General features: G+C 33.1%; 2 protein-coding genes across 2 annotated transcripts; one reads left to right on the forward strand and one right to left on the reverse strand.

Annotated features, from left to right (window-relative positions):
* Nucleotides 1-16395: 16395 nt before the first annotated feature.
* On the reverse strand, nucleotides 16396-17807 carry LOC111715811 (delta-like protein B). Its single transcript, XM_023491192.1, has 2 exons — nucleotides 17705-17807; nucleotides 16396-17374 (listed from the first exon to the last, which is right to left on the reverse strand). The coding sequence occupies exons 1-2, from the start codon at nucleotides 17705-17707 to the stop codon at nucleotides 16484-16486; spliced, it is 894 nt and encodes a 297-aa protein (XP_023346960.1). The 5' UTR covers nucleotides 17708-17807; the 3' UTR covers nucleotides 16396-16483.
* Nucleotides 17808-18188: 381 nt separating this feature from the next.
* LOC111715795 (zinc finger protein 600) lies at nucleotides 18189-20542 on the forward strand. Its single transcript, XM_023491167.1, has 4 exons — nucleotides 18189-18676; nucleotides 18861-19370; nucleotides 19596-19675; nucleotides 20297-20542. Exons 1-4 carry the CDS (start codon nucleotides 18212-18214, stop codon nucleotides 20376-20378), a joined length of 1137 nt encoding a protein of 378 aa, XP_023346935.1. The 5' UTR covers nucleotides 18189-18211; the 3' UTR covers nucleotides 20379-20542.
* Nucleotides 20543-20546: the final 4 nt, after the last annotated feature.

Here is a 20546-nt window from a genome sequence, read left to right on the forward strand (position 1 = left end):
GTTTCCATCATCAGATATAGATAGGGATTAAAAATTTTTTGACATTTCGTACGCTTTTTGCGGAGAATGGAAATATTGATTGTGAACGAGATGAGGGCTGGGGAGGGAAGGTGATAAGGGGGTAAGAAGAGGGTGTGAGGAGGGAAGGGGAGGATGTGAGGAGGGAAGGGGAGGATGTGAGAAAGGAAGGGGAGGATGTGAGAAAGGAGGGGAAGGATATGAGAAGGGGAGGATGTGAGAAAGGAAGAGGAGGATGTTGGAAGGGAACGGAAGGATGTGCGAAGAGAAGGATGTGAGGAAGGAAGGGGAGGATCTGAGAGGGAAAGGGAAGGATGTGCGAAGAGAAGGATGTGAGGAGGGAAGGTTAGGATTTGAGGAAGGAAGGGGAGGATGTGAGAGGGGAAGGGGAGGATGTGAGAAGAGAAGGGAATGATGTGAGAAGGGAAGGGAAGGATGTGAGAAGGGAAGGGAAGGATGTGAGAAGGGAAGGATGTGAGAAGGGAAGGATGTAAGGAGGGAAGGAGAGGATGTGAAGGGGAATTGAGGATGTCAAGAGAAGAGGGAAAAAGGAAGTACGGAGTATATGGGGGTATTTAAATATGTAGGTTAGCGGAAATGTGGGGAATTTGCGGGGGAGGGGGTCCTAGCTAAACAACTGAAGGAAAGGGTGAGGGGGAGGATACTATTGAAGGGGGGGGACTATTAAAAGGATTGGGGAAATAGAAGCGGAAACTAGGGAAAATACCAGTGTTGCAGAAGAATAGATGATTTCATGTATTGTAAGGTTACAGTTTAGTATACATAAACGTGAAGAACATCGTCTGCTAGTTTTTAAACATTTCTCTCATTGCAAAGATTTCGTAGATTTTCAAAAATAAAACTGGGAACTTAACACAAGAAATGATTTTACTGATTCGTAAATCGGCCATCTTGAATGAAAAAAATACATTCGGTATTTTAGGAATAAAACACTTAATTAGTACTTGATATTTCATGTTGTCTCATGTACATTGTAAATTGTACTAATGGGCGAGTACACACATAACCTGTACAGTGTACATGCATGTTTTTCAGTCCCTTCCATATTTGTGCGATATTTTATAAATTATGCTCACCTGTATATTTCAAATCATCACACCTATAAACAGACCATATATCCATATCCATATACAGGAGAAGACCGAACACAGCGGTCCACCCTTACTGATTTAACGGTTCGACTCTAGTACCAGCAAGCTGTCACTTTCGATCCCAATTTGAACAACTAAACATCGTTTTCTCGTTGTTTCTCTGTTATACGATTTTGTTCGTTGTTTCGTTTGAAATGAAAAAGTTGAATTAGACAACTCTGTAAGTTTTAAGATTGTTGAATTTAGAGTAAAACGGGATTGAATTCCAAGAAACCGAATTCATCTAGCCCTGGTTAGTCCAGGATGCTCCGGTTACAAGCTCTATTCCAGAGACTTTTACAGCGTAGACAAGATAACATAACAATAATATCAGATATGAACCTAATTATGATTTTTCGTTTACCTAACGTAATTTTGTTTTAAAGAGAAACATTTCTATGTTATTTAACTGATTGCTACTTAATTATTAGAATAGCTTTATTATAAATCCTTCATATATGTATTTACAGCGACATGATATTTGATCTGTGAACAGAAAAGGTTTACCAGGTTTAGATTTTCTCCTCCAATTAACCTTGGATTTAACTTTTATGCAAAATTTTGCCAAACAAAATAAGGGCTATAAATTAGAGATCGCTTAAAAGGGGGAAGGAAATAGTATGGGATCACTGGTAGGGGGCCGAGAAAAGTTAGCAAAAAGTTTTAGCATATTTTTTAAAATTGTGTATAATAAAGACATATGAAGCTGTGTCTCCATTAATCCATTAAAAACCAACATTCTTTTTAAACCTTTTCTTTACATAACTTGAAACTCTTGTTAAAAGTCAGATATACTGATAAATGTTAAAACGGTTGTTATGAATGTCATTAAGATGTACATTGTACATTGAGTCGGAGGTCTCTTTTAAGATTTCAAGGAAAATTTATTTTTACACCTAATTGATGAAAACACTATCTTCTTCACGTATTATGCAAAAGAATACTATTGCACAACAAAATTTAACAAAATTGTCATTCAACTAACCGGCTCTGTAATCAACTCTCTATAACCTGCTTAATTAATTCATTACCCCTTAGATTTCATCAGAGTTGAAGGGGTGGGGGTGGGGGGGGGGGTTGTCATGCATTGAACTTGATGTTTAGAGAGTGTAAAGAGTACTGAATAATAAGTATGTTACACAAATACGTGCATAGTAATCTTGTTTATCTTTCCGTATGTAATTATTCGTTAATTTTGTTTTTAGGAAGATGCAAGGAAAAATGTACGTATAACTAAACCCAAAAATAATAAAAATGTCACATGTTATGTATATCTATTTTTTTAATTTGCAAGCTTTTTTAGCGGGTTTATTAAAATTCATTTTTCCCGATAAAGTTAAAATTAGGCGTCAAGAACTAACATTTTTTTTTAATATATTATATATATATATGTATATATATACTTTAGTAGTTTGTATACAGACTATTATATTTTCACAGAATATTACAGGGTTACCCACAAAGGATGATACTTTAATTAAGACCTAAAACTATTTGGATATGCCGATCTGAAGGCTGAATTCGGGTTTTTGTACTTAATGAAGTTTTAAAAGATATTATTAATAATCTGGCAGAGATGAAAACAAAAGTGTTGCACCAGGAGTTTAAGAAAATGGCTGAATACATACAGTCGTGTCTCAAGGCTCATTCTTTGTGGGTAACCCTGTATTTCTGGCTAAATATGTTACATAGTGCAAACAGATAAGGATGGATCGTTCCCACTTTTTTGAAAAACGATCGTTTCGTTTAAAAAACGACGAAGATAAAGCGAAAAACGAAATTATCGTTTTTAAAAACAGATAGTTTTTTTAAAATATCGTTTAAAAAAACGATAGATTTTCGTTTTTAAAAAAAAACGTTTGTTTTTCGATTGTTAAAATTTCAAGACAAAGGGTTCGTTTTCAAAAACGAAACGATTGTTCTTAGAAAAAAATGAAAACGAAACGAAAAACTATCTTTTTAAAAACGATTAACAGCCCTACATACAGAATATATATACATATCTGAAAAGACATGTTACATAGTGCATAAAAAATACACATTTAACTATAATGTGTTACATAGTACTGACAGAATACATATAGCTGACTGTAAAGTTCATGAAACAGAGTACATTATTACATACAAAATACTAGATAAGTTTCAGTACATTATTACGTCAAGAAAACACATATATTATAACTAGATCTATGTTATATCTATAGTACATTATTACTTATGCAGAAAACATATATCTGACTACAGCTATGTTACATAGTACATTATTACATACAGAAAACATATATCTGACTTGCAGGTATAGTTACATATTACATTATTACATATATTTCATATGTATATCTATCTTTGTAACTATCTAACTGATTAACTATCTTGACATGTATCCATGAATTTCCCTTTGAATGTAGAAACTACAGTGTTCAGTGAAGTAGAAAATATGGCACATGCCTGTAAAATGTTTAAGTTAAACACGCCGGGGTATTCTTCTTGGAGTTTACACGCCGCGTAATTCTTTAAAAGACTTTAGGAATAATTTAAACATCTAAATTTATCAAAAGGATCTTCAACGAAATTCAAAATGACCCTTGGCTCAAAAAAAAAACACAACCTTTACAAAAGAAAGGTTACTGAGTTTTGGAGTATCTAAATATTGTAAAGTATCTTTTCAGGATGTTGAACAGCTGAGACTTTGAGACTTTTTTGTGCTAGTCATAACTTCAGAAATCCACGACCTGCTTATTAGGATAATACACGACGTCGAAATGAAAAACAACAATAACTTAAGGAGAGAAATGCTTCAAGAACACATCTGCGATTCGAGCATCGAAACTGTAAAATGTTTGTTAAAATAAGTTCTGTTTCAACTGATTTAAATTTACATTTTTGGGAGGATAGAAGGAACAGTACATTCAAGAGGAATAATAAACAGTCCAAACTTTAAAACTTACCCCGGTGTGACTGAGATGCAAAGACCGAGGTTTGAATTTTACCGCGGCATGGATAGGACGGAACACGTGTTATCACATTCCAGCCTTGCCTCTTCCGGTCAGAGAGGGTCAATTAAACAAGATAGATAGATAGATTAACACGTATAACTAAATATGATAGATAGAGAAGGAGATATAACGAGGTTTAAAAAGTCATAATATTTTTAACATTTAAAAGTGTATTAATTGACCAAAGCTTAATCTTAAAGCATATTCAATGATTATACGATATTAAACTAATTAAATTTCATTTTATATTTGAAATCTAGCAGGATTTCAAATTCAAGAGTTTGGATAATAAAAAGTTTTTGAATCATTTCTTGCAACCCAAAAATTTCTCTTTTCGCTCTTTAGCGAAAACTGACAAGTCACTCCTGTATGCCGAGTCCATTAGCGCCTGATCCAATCAGGGTTCAGCCATGTGTTTGATGTCTATTCTAAACAAAAAGAATTAGTTTGGCGGTAACATCTATCTTTCTATCTATCTCATTATCCCATCAGAGTTATGAATCCTTCATTCGGCGCTTTCAGTAAATGGAAATATTTACTACCACTGAAATAGACTATGGTGAAGTATGAGTTTCGAGATTCCAAAATGTTATGTTTTTCTTCTTTTTCATCGAAAATCTTAGATAACACGTGAAAATATAGTTTGGAACTCACAAATCCTTCTTTTCTGCTATAAAGTTCCAGCAGAAAATGATTTACAAAGGAAATGAGTTTTTGCCACAAACTCCAATATTCTAATCCCTTTTACTTTTTAACCTGTGGCAAAAACTCAATTATCAATTAACTCAAGTATATTAATCAAAAAACACTTCAGCATTAATAAATAAAAAAAAATAGATTTTTCCAGAGATTTTCGTTACTATAGATCCTATTGTTAAACCCGTTTCTCGTTAGTCGTATCTACCTATATTAAGTTGTGTTTCGTCATTTTTGTATTTTCTCATGCTTTGCGATCAAATAATTGAAATCAATTGATTTCACAAAATATGTAGATAAAATCTAGATAGATGGATCAATTAGCTTGATAGACAGAAATAAAGATAGACAGATATATAGATGGACAGTAGATAGATAGATCCATGGATAGAGTACAGTTCTTAGGCGGAAGTGAATAAAGGATTTCCTGTGGCCTCTGCTCTTCAACAGTTCAGAGCTTGTAATTCCACAAACTTTAAGGGAAATTGTCTCTCTAATTTCTATCCGTTATATTTTCTATCCGTTCTAATTTCTATCCGTTCTAATTTCTATCAGTTCTAATTTATATCCGTTCTAATTTATATCCGTTCTAATTTCTATCCTATCTAATTTCTGTCTGTTCTAATTTCTGTCCTATCTAATTTCTGTCTGTTCTAATTTCTATCCGTTCTAATTATTTTCCGTTCTAATTTCTATCTGTTCTAATTCATATCTGTTACAACATCTATCAGTCCTAACTTCTATCAGTCCTTATTTCCATCCGTTTTAATTTCTATCCGTTCTAATTTCTATCCGTTCTAATTTCTATCCGTTCTAATTTCTATCCGTTCTAATTTCTATCCGTTCTATTTTCTATCCGCTCTAATTTCTATCCGTTCTAATTTCTATTGATATGTTCTCTTTTCTAGCTGTTTTATTTCCTATCCGTTCTAATTTCTATCCTATCTAAATTCTATTCGTTCTAATTTCTATTTGTTCTAACTAAAAACTTTTTGTTTGTTTTTATTTTTTATCTGTTCTTTGTAACCAATCCTTTTTCTAACCGTTGGATATATTTTCTATGTGATATATTTTTAAATTTCATATTCTCTATACTTTTTCTTCTTTATATTTTCTATTTGTAGTTCTTTACATTGTATTTGTTTTGATTTTTCTTTTTTATATTCCTTTTTTAATTTGTTATTCATTTCTCGATATTTTCTCCTTTTCTTAAATTTGTTGTAACTTGTAATTCTCCCCGGGATAAAACAATTTCAGGTAATTTGAGAGTTTAAATAGTCATTTTTTTTTGTACTTCGATAACAAATTTCAATTTTTCTTCGATAGTTCATTCTGTGCAGAATAACATTTCCTTTTACACTCTTTAAAGGGTGTGACCGGCAATGTATGGTAGTTGAATTGAGAATCATAGAATGTAGTATTGTGGAGAAATTTTTTAGGATTCATTTGAGACATATAAAACGTTTTAACAATGTATAATTACTGAGTTTGAGCACAAATGATTGGTTGCGTTTTGAGAATCGATCTTTTTTAAATAATTAGATAACGACGACAATAAATGTAACAAAAATTTGAAAGTAAACTAATTAGATGTTTAGGAACATATTTCTTAATCGAAATTTTCTCTATAAATCAATGTTAGAATCAATTATTTCTTTTTCATCATTTAAATGAATTTCATATTCATTACAAATTTGTTCGTAGATTTCTTCAAATTCTTCAAATGTCGTCTTTTCAATAAAAATTCCGAAAAATTTACATAAAACGTGTTGTTAACAATGAGACATAAAAGAAACAAATAACTGAATATAAGATTACTTATTTTCGACAATAAGAGTCAATTTTTATTTTCTTAACCTGTTACGAAGCAGCTAATTAGTTTACTTTAGAGTTTTTGTCATATTTTTTGTCGTCGTTACTTAATTATCTTTAAAAAAACTATTATCAAGACGTAACCACCCAAATGGATGATTTTGAACGTCGACTTTGCGCTCAAGCTCAGAAATTATACACCTTTAAAATGATTTATGTGTCTCAAATGAATCCTAAAAAATTTCTCTGCAATACTACATTCTTAGTTCAACTACCATACATTGTCGGTCACTCCCTTTAAGTGCCGCCGGACTCCTTATGTAATTTTAAGTGTGACATCGATTCTACTTTTTACTTTTGAAGAATTCGCCAATCTTTTCTTCTTTCTGATGAGAAAACTAAGGAAAACATTTGAGAAAAAAAGCAATAAAAAATATGATTTTTACTATTTTATGANATCTATCTATCTATCTACATATCTATCCATTCATTATAGAACACAGAGATAGATCTATCTATCTATCTACATATCTATCCATTCATTATAGAACACAGAGATAGATCTATCTATCTATCTACATATCTATCCATTCATTATAGAACACAGAGATAGATCTATCTATCTATCTACATATCTATCCATTCATTATAGAACACAGAGATAGATCTATCTATCTATCTACATATCTATCCATTCATTATAGAACACAGAGATAGATCTATCTTTCTATCTACATATCTATCCATCTATCTATCGATCCAAATTTATATATATCTATCAATTGATCTATATTTCTACCTATCTATTTATCTATCTATGTATCTATCTATCTATCCTCCTATCTATCTATCCTCCTATCTATCTATCCTCCTATCTGTCAATCCTTCTATCTGTCTATCCTCCTATCTATCTATCATCATTTCTATCTATTCTCCTACATATATATCCTACTATTTATCTATCCTATCTATCTATTCTCCTATTTATCTATCCTCCTATCTATCTATCCTCCTACTTATCTATCCTCCTATCTATCTATTCTCCTATTTATCTATCCTCCTATCTATCTATCCTCCTATCTATCAATCCTCCTATCTGTCTATCCTCCTATCTATCTATCATCATTTCTATCTATTCTCCTACATATCTATCCTCCTATTTATCTATCCTCCTATCTATCTATTCTCCTATTTATCTATCCTCCTATCTATCTACCCTCCTATTTATCTATCCTCCTATCTATCTATCCTCCTATTTATCTATCCTCCTATCTATCTATTCTCATATCTATCTATATTTCTTCCTATTTATCTATCATTCTATCTTTCTAGACTCCTTTATACCTATCCTTCTATCCATCTATCGACATATCTAGCTTTCTTTAGTCCTATCTATCAATCCTCCTATTTTTCTATTCCTGTCTATCTATCCTTCTATCTAACCATGTTTCTTAGCACACCGGATACAGCTATTTATCCAAATAATAGAACTGTTTTAATCAGGGATAAATATTAGAACTAGTTTTAGAAATTTGAAATTTAATTTGTACTTTTATTTTACACGAAACATAAATAAACTTTTCATTTTTACCTTTTGTTAAATATAGATATATTCACCCTTGGTCCAGGGTTCAACAAGGTGTGTAACTTACACCTCTACACCCCTCCCTATCTAACCATCATGCTATCTATCTATCTATCTATCTATCTATCTATCTATCTATCTATCTATATTTCTTTAACTATCAATCAGTTTCTTGTAAAACAAAATTCATTGAACGTACAAGTACAAGGTATCCAGAGGCGCAATTATTGGGGAGAGGGCGTCCCCCCCCCCCGTGCATAATGGAAAGAAAGGATGGCGAATAACAATATAGGGAAAAAAACACCAACATTTTTCTTTGGCGCTTCGCGCATCTTTTATAATAGAAATTTTTACTATTTCTATATCTTTTTCAATTTGAAGAAAGTCTCTGAAAGAAAACCATATATATAAACATGTTCTTATGGGTAATACAAAACATGACATTTAAGGGTACAGAAATGGCCTAATAAGTTGCATGTTATAATAGAAGAATATTAAGATAAAAGAAGGATTCTATCAGCCTAACAAGACTTTTGCAAGCTACATGAGAAGTACGTAAAGGGTATAGCCCCCTTACTGGAAAAGGCATAGGGACTACAGAAAGACTATATGATATATATGGATTATGAACAGACTAAAGATAGTCACAAAGTACTTGTAGGAACTACTTACTACAGACTACACAAACCAACACTTAAGGGACTATATAGTATATAGCGGAAAAAGGATTAAATAGTGGATGAATATTTCTGAATACCATGATAGTGGACTTTATGCAGCTGTTGGACTTATACATTTTTTAAACACAAGAAAAAACCATTGGATATGGAAACAAATCGATTTGCATTGAACACCGAGCCAAACCTGTGCATGCAACAACTGAAAAATTAATTTTTTTCTTTTTCAACCCTGTAAAACAGGACTTTCATCTTGAAATTTTTTTACGCGGGGTATTGGGGGCTAGCCTCCTGTACCCTCCCCCCCCACCCTTCAAAAATTTAATTTCGCCCTGGGTATCAATATCAATTGTTAATCTTTCGTCTCCTTCTCAATGATCGAAACGGATCCAGTCTTTTTTATATACTCTGTTCTACTTTGTTCTATCTTGTTCTGTTCCATGTTGTTTTCTATTCTTTTTTCTATACTGTTCTACTCTGTTCTATAATTATACTGTTCTACTTTGTTCTATCTTGTTCTGTTCTATGTTGTTCTATTCTTTTTTCTATACTGTTCTACTCTGTTCTATTATTATACTGTTCTACTTTGTTTTATCTTGTTCTGTTCTATGTTGTTCTATTCTTTTTTCTGTACTGTTCTACTCTGTTCTATAATTATACTGTTCTACTTTGTTCTATCTTGTTCTCTGTTGTTCTTCTTTATGTTATGTGTTGTTTTTCTTGTTCTGTCTTCTTCTGTTCTATGTTGCTCTTTTCTTTTTTTCTATACTGTTATACTTTGTTCTTTAATGTTCTATCTTACTCAACTTTGTTCTATCTTGTTCTATCTTGTTTTACTTTGTTCTATCTTGTTCTATCCTGTTTTACTTTGTTCTTTAATGTTCTATCTTTCTCAACTTTGTTCTATTATGTTCTATCTTGCTCAACCTTGTTCTATCTTGTTCTATCTTGTTTTACTTTGTTCTATCTTGTTCTATCCTGTTTTACTTTGTTCTTTAATGTCCTATCTTGCTCAACTTTGTTCTATTATGTTCCAGCTTGCTCATCTTTGTTCTATTATGTTCTATATTGCTCAACTTTGTTCTATTATGTTCTATCTTGCTTAACTTTGTTCTATCTTGTTCTTATTTGTTATGTCTTGTTTTACTTTGTTCTATCTTGTTCTGTTCTATGTTGTTCTATTCTTTTTTTCTATACTGTTCTACTCTGTTCTATAATTATACTGTTCTACTTTGTTCTATCTTGTTCTATCTTGTTCTTCTTTGTTATGTGTTGTTTTTCTTGTTCTGTTCTATGTTGTTCTATTCTTTTTTTCTATACTGTTATACTTTGTTCTATTATGTTCTATCTTGCTCAACTTTGTTCTATCTTGTTCTTCTTTGATATGTGTTGTTTTTTCTTGTTCTGTCTTGTTCTGTTCTATGTTGTTCTATTCTTTTTTTATATACTGTTATACTTTATATGTTATGTTCTTTCTTGTTCAGCTTTGTTCTATCTTGTTCTATCTTGTTCTATCTTTGTTTTGTCTTGTTTTTATTTGTTATGTCTTGTTTTACTTTGTTCTAACTAGGATCCTGTTCTATGTTGTTCTATTTTTTTCTATACTGTTCTATTCTGTTCTATCTAATATATCCAAGTACTGGATGGGAATATCATGGTAAGATCAGGATGTGTGTATAAAGAGGAAAGGGAAGAGGGGTTTCAAAGGAAGGGGGGAACAGAAGAATTGTCGCCCCTGTGGTAATTGTTGGTTTAATGTTTTTACATCCTTTGGACGCGTTAAGATTGGTTCAAGAAACCGAACAATTTAACGTCTTTTTTCTACTTAAATCTCACAGTCTAGCTATCTTTCCATTTTATACCATTTAACTGACCAAATTTTTTTTTAATTCATCCCTATTCCCTACATCACACATATAATCCAAAACTTTTAACACTTTTATTCAATCAAATAAAATAAAATAGGAGAGGGTTTATTCCAGAATAATTAGAGCTACATAGCTTCCAATACAGCCAGCAGGTTTAATATTAAACTAAATCTGTTTACGTGCGTTATAACTTTAATTATGTCCGTAGATCTTTAACAAAAGCCACATCTACTAGAAAAGAGTCTACGTCCTACCAAAACCATATTTTATGAATTAATGGCGTTAAAGGCTAAATCTGCATGTATACTCCAGAGCGGAATAAATCTAAGTGTATACTGAAAACTTTTTATGGTTTACTCTAGATATGAATATGTACTATAATTAAAGCTTATTGAAACTAATACTTTTGAAAGTATTGATCGCCATCTTGATTTCTAATAAACATTGAATGGATTGCGGGTATTTAGTTCATGAACAAATAAAGTTAGATGTTCCCGTAGTCCTGACTAGAAACGTCTTGCAGACTGTTAGAAGGAAGTAAGTTTCCGGTATAATGAATAAAATCGGAAATAGAGCTGAGAATCTGCTCAGCCTACAGGCGATAATCTGCCCCCCCCCCCCCTCCACACTTCCGTTTCCTAAAGCCGCGCAGGGTAAGGGAAATATCAGAATTAAAAGAAAAATATGGATTTCTAGATAAAAATCTTGAAAATTGTATTTCAGAATAATTTTAAACTGAACTCTAAGAAAATCAAAAAACTATAAAATTTTAGAAGATGGAAACAAGAAAGATTGCAGAGAATGACTAATGTAAACAAGAATGTAAGATAGAAGGGTGGATAGAAGAATTAATGTAAGAAGGAAGAATGGATAGAAGTAAGGATGGATAGGATAGAATATAATAAGAAAGGATTGAAGTTAAGAAGGAAGGATGGAATGAAGGGTTGAGTATAAGAAAGAAAGAAAGAAGATGGTTAGAATATGGGAAGGATATAAGGGTGGAGTAAAGAAGGAAGGATGGATAGAAGGGTAGAGTATAAGAAGGAAGGATGGATAGAAGGGTTAAGTACAAGAAAAAAAGAAAGAAGATGGTCAGAATAGGGGAAGGATAGAAGGGTAGAGTATAAGAAGGAAGGATGGATAGAAAGGTACAATATAAAAAGAAAGGATGGAAAAGGTTATAATACAAGAAGGTAGGGTGGAAGAAGAATGGAATTTAAGAAAGAGGGATGGATAGAAGGATAGATTGTAAAAAGACTCGATTTATGGATAGATGGATAGACCGGTATAGGTGTATATTTAACATCCTGGCTCACAGGATATACATCCTGGATATACAGAGGATTCATCCATTCATTAATTAATTTATATTTGTTCCCATCAAAATTCAGAATCCCGTAAGCGTATTAATAGCTAATCAAGTTATGAATATTTCCATCACAACTCCCATTTAAAAATTAATTAATTCAAAAATTTTCAATGTTCCAGATTCTTCATGTTTTGTTCAAATTAAGAGGCTTGATTTATGGATCCCAAATTAAGGGGCTAGATTGTTGGATCTCAAATTAAGGGGCTGGATTGTTGGATCTCAAATTAAGAGGCTTGATTGTTGTATCTCAAATTAAGGAGCTGGATTGTTGGATCTAAAATTAAGGGGCAGGATTGTTGGATCTCAAATCAAGAGGCTGGATTGTTGGATCTCAAATTAAGGGACTGGATTGTTGGATCTCAAATTAAGGGGCAGGATTGTTGGATCTCAAATTAAAGGGGCAGGATTGTTGGATCTCAAATTAAGAGGCTTGATTGTTGTATCTAAAATTAAGGGGCTGGATTGTTGGATCTAAAATTAAGGGGCTGGATTGTTGGATCTCAAATTAAAGGGCTGGATTGTTGGATCTCAAATTAAGAGGCTTGATTGTTGGATCTCAAATTACCGGGCTGGATTGTTGGATCTCAAATTAAGAGACTTGATTGTTGGATCTCAAATTAAGGGGCTGGATTGTTGGATCTCAAATGAAGGGGCTGGATTGTTGGATCTCAAATTAATTTATAAAGAATACTATGTAAACCATGAAAAATATAAGAAATTTAAGAGCTTTCATTATTAAATACAATTAATTGTAAACTCGTCCATTTATCCAGTCTCGTTAATCTCGTCTATTCCTCGTCTATTTATCCATTCTCGTTAATCTCGTCTATTAATCCATTAAATATAACTTCAGTTTTCAAGTAAAGGCCCACGATTGAAAAGTTAAGCTTTTGCATCCGATTAAAAAAGGAAACTATCCAGTGTTCACAGAGCAACATAGTTTTTCTGTCTTCAGTGGCCGAATTTAAAGAATTTGAGCGGCGGTTTAAATTTAAGCCGCGGTTTAAATATGGTTGGTTCCACTTAAAATTGTATCAAATGTTTCAAGATTTAAGCCGGCGCTTAATTTAAACCGGGTTTTGCCGGATTTAAACCGCGGCTCAAATTCTTTAAATTCCATCTCAGATGTGCTAAATTCGGACGATTTCGGATTCAAGTCGTACAGGTTGTGACAGAAATTTACGAAGCTAATTGAGCGAGGGGAGGAAGGCCAACCACAACAATTTATCGTCCGAGTCACATTCTCCTCACTTTCTCTTCCGAGCCACCTCGAAATCCTCGTCCTTTCAATATTATTTTTTTAGAGTGTCTAATATCCTTCCAGATAAAACTATTTTTTAAGATTCAAGCCACGTTAGGGCATAAATGAAATATCAAATTTTTGTAAATCGAAAAAAAAGTTTTAATTTTATTAAAGATTTCAATTTTAATGTCTTTAAAAATGTTCACCTTTTTTACGCGCATTTTCAGATATTCCTGGTGTAATGCCGTAAATTATTCCAAGTTTATAGAACTTCAATTTTTTTGTTAACTATAGTATAAACCATATAATTTTTCTGGGTGGCAGTGGCGTAAATAAATTCAGATTTTAAGTCAACATATTCTAAATGATTCTAAATTCTAAAGTAATAATCAATGTCATTACAATTATATGTTTTTTTTTCACATAAAAAAGGGTATGGACACTGAAGAATACATTTTTATTTCCAAATAATGTCATTTCCATATTAGATTTATTTAAGATCTTAACATACTACATTGACGACAAGAAAATTTTAGAAATTAGCACAGGCGCAACTAGGGGGGCGGCCGGGCGCGTGCCCTCCCCTTATATCACCTGAGAGGGGGGGGGCGGGGGCGCGCCCCTCCTGCAGAAGGAAAAGAAAGATTGGTGAATATCATTATCACAGGAGCCAGGAATTATAAAACCTTAAAAGAATTCTTGTAGAAATGGTATTCTTCTATGGTTAGTTCAAAAACAATATTTTTATCTTTCTGAATTTTCAAGGCTAAAGGCTATTGTATTGTAAACATTTAATGTAAAAAAGTTCCGAACTGTATTCAAACTTTGAATTATTTTGGTAAAATATTTTAAGTTTGAAATATCAAAGGTTTACACCACTCGGTGGAAAGATTTAGGGATTAGAATTTTTGAGTTTGTGGCAAAAACTCGAAGTTCCAAATCTAGAGAACATTCTGAGACTGAACTGCAAATTTCTAACTGATTATCATATTTGATAACTGTAACCTGTTTATCTTCTTTGAAAGAACTTCTATAAAATCGAAGAAAAGGAAATAAGATTATGAATGTTGGTTAGAATGATCAATCATAAATTCAATAACTTCAGGAGAAAACGTAACATTATCTGTCCTTTTTCCATGTATGATGATTTAAATTATATATGTATTTTAATGTTTTTTTTTTTTTTTCAGAATTTATAAATGATTATTTCTTAATTGTTATTAAATCTGTAGTTAAAGAAAGTGTCATAACTTAACCTGTAAACCCGTGGCCGCAGCGCTCGGCCCCCCCTAGCCTTTCCTAGCCGCAGCACTCGGCCCAGAAAGTGTCTTAACCTCCTAACCTAACCATAAAATAAATACTAGTTTAATTGAAAATTGTTGAAAAAGTGGTCATGTACAAAAGTAAAATCTGCTGTGAAGTCTTCCCCGCTTCCCCCACTAGCTCCTGCTAAAGTTTAAATCCCACACAATTCGATGACCATCCGACCTACAAATGTGTACATCCGACCTACAAATGCATATATCCGACCTACAAAAATGTAAATCCGACCTACAATCTATATATAGACCATCCGACCTATAAATGTTTATACATCCGACCTAAAAATGCATATATCCGACCTACAAAAGTGTAAATCCGACCTACAATGGATGACCATCCGACCTACAAATGCATACATCTGACCTACAAAAGTGTAAATCCGACCTACAATCGATGACCATCCGACCTACAAATGTGTACATCCGACCTGCAAATGCATATCCGACCTACAGTTGTGTAAATCCGACCTACAATCGATGACCATACGACCATACAAATGTACGTGTGCATCTGACCTACAAAGGAATATATCCGACCTACAATCGATGACCATCCGACCTACAAATGTAATGTGTACATCCGACCTGCAGTTATAGGTCGGATCAAACAAAAGTTTTTTGAATTAATTGGGGCAACTGATCTATGGTTTAACAGACCTACAGTAGCTTAAAAGCAGCTGGAAAACCACTTGCAAGTAGGTCAGAAGTGTAGATGATATGCGTAGGTCGAAAAATACACCACCTAAATTTTTATCTCTCCATAGATAGATATTTCTCCGTACATTTGACGGACAAATGTAGTTTATAGAAGAAACGGCCTCTGATATCGCTTTGGTCGTCTTAGATCAAAATTTTAGTAGTAGTAGAGAATTGCGTATGTTTGCGGCATTCTCCAGAGTTAGCGCTTTTACATTTTCCGGTATTTTTCGGAATCCTTAAACTTTTAGTATCAAAGATTTTAATTCAGGTTTGCTTCGGGTCTGTCCTAGTATACGATTTTTGGACCCCCCCAATAATAAATTTGCAAATTATTTTTCAGCAAATTTATTATTATTTATTTTTTTGTTATTTAGGGTTAGGTTAGGTTAAGATACTTTTATGACTTTTACTATTATGACTCATATACTTGTGATTTATGTTGAAATTTTTTGACGCGATTGTTATTTAGACCAGACCGTTCTAACAACCATTTTTATCATTGTAGAAATTAAAATTATTTATGTATGCGGGGACAGATTCGCCCTTTATTAGCAAATGGGGGTTTGGTCATAATTCGGGTAATTGAATAATATACGATTTTTTGATCCCCCGAAGCCCCCCTCTCGCTCCTATCAAGGTAATTTTCTAGAGAACGATTTTTGGACCGCCCCCCGGGATCTTAAATGTAAGACATGCGGCCGCAGCTCTCCGCCCAGAAAGTGTCTTAACTTAATATAACTTTATTTCAGAATCGTTAATTTTCTAATATCTGAATATATAAATTTTGTACGTGGATTTTAAATGTGACACACAGCCTATTTTATGTGTGGCCACAGAGCCCGTTCCCTAAATCTATCCTACCTGCTGCACTCATCCCATAGCTTGACCGAGTCGCTGCGGAGTGCGGGATAGAATGAATATACTAACACACACACGGCTGAGTCTAATATTTAAAGAAATGAATGCTTGAAATTTGTATTACATGTTCGTGTCAAATACATGCTGTAATTCATCGATCACATACTTGACCACCTGATGTCACACCCATTACCAAGTTGTCATAGAAGATGTTTTAAGGGCAACAATTCCCGCTGCACTTACAGTTATCTCCTGAGGGGTAGACGCTGGCTGATCACAGAGTTTTCCTGCAAACCCGGGTTTACACAAACACTCCCAAGGGTTGATACAAGCTCCTTCTGCAACTGTGTTGTTCAGGTTACATTCTGGATACGGTACACATTCTGTACAGTTGTGTCCTGCCCATCCAGCCAAACATGTGCAGGTGTTTGGTTCTTTGCAGTAGCCCTGTGTTCGGTGGCATCCATCCCTGCATACATGTTGGTCACACATGGGCCCCTCCCAGAAATCATCGCAATTACATTCTCCAGGTTGTTCGCATGACCCATGTTTACATCCTTCTCTGGTAATACATTCTGTACAATTTGCTCCTTCCATTCCACTACCAGCCTTGCAGAGACATTCACCAGGGGAATCACAATATCCAAAATCAGGATCACACCCTTCAGTACATTCAGCAATATTACAAAACTGCCCTTGCCACCCTGTTTCACATGTACATTCAAACGCCCTTTCACATGTTCCATGCTTACAGCCTGGATGCCGGATACATGATTGACAGGTTTCCCCTTGATATCCCATATCACATCTACAAATATCCGGGGCAACACATTTACCATTTACACATCCGTTAGCACAGACAGGTTCATCACAGTTATCTCCAGTCCATCCATGTACACAGGTATATACACCGTCATCAGTACAGAAGTATCTCTCTGTATGTTCCAGGTAGTACGGCTGACATCTTACATCCGAATACAGCCAGGTATAGATGGGATTTAGATAGGGATTAAAATTTTCTTCACTTGACCAGCCAAAGCATGATTGCACTTGTACCAATGCGAAGAGGATGGAAAAAATCTAAAATTGCTAGAATAAGTAAAGAAAAGCGTATACACCCTTAAAAATGTTCTAAATGGGAATCTAAAAAAGTGTGTTGCGTGTTGAAATGGAAATTGATTGAAATGTTACTTTGGGTTGTCTTTCTAACCTTTCAAATATTTTTTTGATAAAAGATCAATTTGAAAAGGTATGCACATCATAAAGATATTTAAAAAATTATAAAGATATAAATGTTATTAAATAATTTCTGGTTGAAAATAGGGAAAGAAAAGGTTGAAATGGCTTATGATTTGAATTATTTGTTTCATTTTATCAGCTTTTGTGGTAGCTCAACAAATTTAAGCTCACCATGTTTACTCGTAGAGTAGAAGTGTTGCTCTGATTTGAGTTGTATCAAAACAAAGTTTGTGTTCATTCATTCTCAGGGGGCAGCAATATTTGAGAAAAGTACACGTATTTGTTTATGAAAGAAGGAACTTCAGTTTTTATTGGATTTATGGGTTGAAGTTTAATTACTTGGTGGTCTGTGAATTCTCATTCGTTTTTACCAACCAACTTTTAAAAACTTTTTTTAATTGGAAAGGTTTTGTTGTGCAGCAAAATAAATTAAAAAATATTTAAATTTTTGATAAAATGATAAATAGATAGATATACAAATGATGTTGTAAAGATGGTTAAATGGAATAAAAATTTTGCACTTTTAACTCATCTCAAGGCTAAATTCACGGGATATCATATTATCATTTTGCATAATTATGAAACAACAATACAATTAAGTTTTGGGAATATAATTCGGTTTAAATTATTCCTCGTTAAACTTTTAAAAAGAAGGTTTCATCATTTTCCTAATTTCAGATGGAAAAAATGTTTGTAGTTTATCTGCGGGTATTGAACCTGGAAAATAAAATGGAAGAATTCCAACTCATCCTTCCAATTCAAGATCAAATATTTACCGACATCAACAAATTGATTTTAAAAGTGTTAACACCAGACATTATAAATCAGTCTGAGGCTATTAGTATAAATTCCATCATAGATGGACAAGATACTCAAACTGAAGAATTAATTTTAAATTTTACAAATTTCCATGATGAAAGTTGCAATGATGCAACGCTCTTAAACACAGAAAGCATTTTTCTAACGACTGATATAAGCGAACCTCTAGAAAATAGTGATCAGATCAAAGACATTAACTTAGAAAATAAAACTAATAAAGAAAATATTTTAGTTAAAAGTTCTTTATTTGCGACGGAGAAATTAAAACTTGAATGTTCTCACCAAGATTGTAAAACTGAGTTCAGAACTAATAAAGCACTGAAGGCAAGTATTTTTAAATTCAAAAGAAGTATTTTCACAAAAAAAGAAAATAAACTATACTTTAAGATTCTAAAGATTCTATAGTTTCTATTTTTAAATTGACTTCTTTGCTTTGAAATTCCTTACCTCGACCCCCCCCCCCCCTGCAAGCTACATGACCTTTTGTCTGATTATTTTTATTTTACAGCTTCACCAGAAGACAGAGCATGAGCAGTTTTTCTGTAGCATCTGCTTAGTCCTTTTCAACTCCACTTCAGCACGTTCATCTCACGTGTGTAAGAATGAATGTGACATCTGCCGACGTACATTTACAAGTTTAGAATGTCTAAAGAGACACAAAGCAATTCATGACGATATAAAACCATTTACATGTGATCAGTGTGGCAATTCGTTTCGACAGCAGTCAATCTTGGCAAGACACTTACTGACACACAGTAAAGTGAATACAGTTGTTTGTGATATTTGTCAAAAAGGGTTTCGTCACAAGCATTATTTACATAAACATAAACTAGTTCACACGGGAGAGAAGCCGCATAAATGTGATACTTGCGGTAAAGGATTCACTCAGCGCTCTAACCTGGCAAAACACATCAAGCAAAACCATTCTTCTTCAAAAGAATTCAGTTGTTCTTTTTGTGACAAAACTTTCGTCGGGGTTTATTATCTCAACAGACATCTTCTCACGCATAAAAATAAGGTATGTCGTCTATTTTGAACTCTGGTATGTTTACGCTTACTGTAATTTTTCTTTTTGACCTCTTTTTGAAATTTCAGTTATTTTTCTACAGTTAAAGAGTACTTTAATGCCTGCAAAAAAAAATAATAACCTGTGTTATCGTTACTTATTGGGAACATTTCTAGCACTGCCTGTGGTAACAAAAAATGATCATAGATATGCTGAAATATTTGAAAAATATTTTAGGGCCGAGAATGGGAAGTAGAACTTTTGTTACCTGAGCCTATAGAGAGTTCAGAAAGCTGTTTAAATATCAGAACCATTGGGTCAGTCAGAAATTTTATATTTTTGGCCTTATTAAAAAATAATACTAGCATTTCCCTTTAATTAATAATAATTATTTATAACACTGTTATTTTGGTTCGCAGTGTTTTAAAGTTTTTGGACAGAAATTTTCTCTTTATCGAGCTCGGGACACAATTTAATCTAAAGAGGCTTGCACCTTCTCAATAAAGAGAAAATTTCTGTCCAAAAATTTTATAGGACGTCGTGCCAAAATAGGTAAGTTTTTGAAACTTTTGTGTACTTGTCTTATTTCAATAACTATTTCTAAAGATCAAATAAGCTTTGAAACAAAGCAGAAGTAAAAAAAAAGTTAATTTCAATTTTATTTTTATTACAATTGAAAAAAATTATTTTGAAAATATCCTAGTTTTTTTGGAGAAAATCCGGGAACCAATCAAACCTTCATAGCACACGTGCCATAATGTACAGCTAATTTAACTTTTAGCACGATGATTACTTTATAGCACGTTCATTATGAAATTCACGATGAAGTGCGTAAGAATGATTAAGTACACAATAGTTTCATAAATTAAATTTGCTTGCACTTGAATGCAAGAAAATTATACATGATTTGTTTTTCCAACTTATCCTTTTTCATTTAGATGTCCTGAGTGTAGTGTTACTGTAAAGAATGTGGATAATTTACATCGGCATATGCTAGAGTATCACAGCATTTTAGTTTAAATCCCTATTTTGTTCTTCTACACAAAGTAATTTCTAATTTCTGTTGATTGTTTTCTACTGATAAAAACTAAATGGAGCGAGGAACATTAAATTCAATGGGCATTCCGAGTTTACGACTGCTAATAACATATCAAAGAATGAATAAAAAAAAATCGTCTAAAGTATACT

Source organism: Eurytemora carolleeae, unplaced genomic scaffold (assembly GCF_000591075.1).
Source record: "Eurytemora carolleeae unplaced genomic scaffold, Eaff_2.0 scaffold14, whole genome shotgun sequence".
NCBI lineage: Eukaryota > Metazoa > Arthropoda > Copepoda > Calanoida > Temoridae > Eurytemora > Eurytemora carolleeae.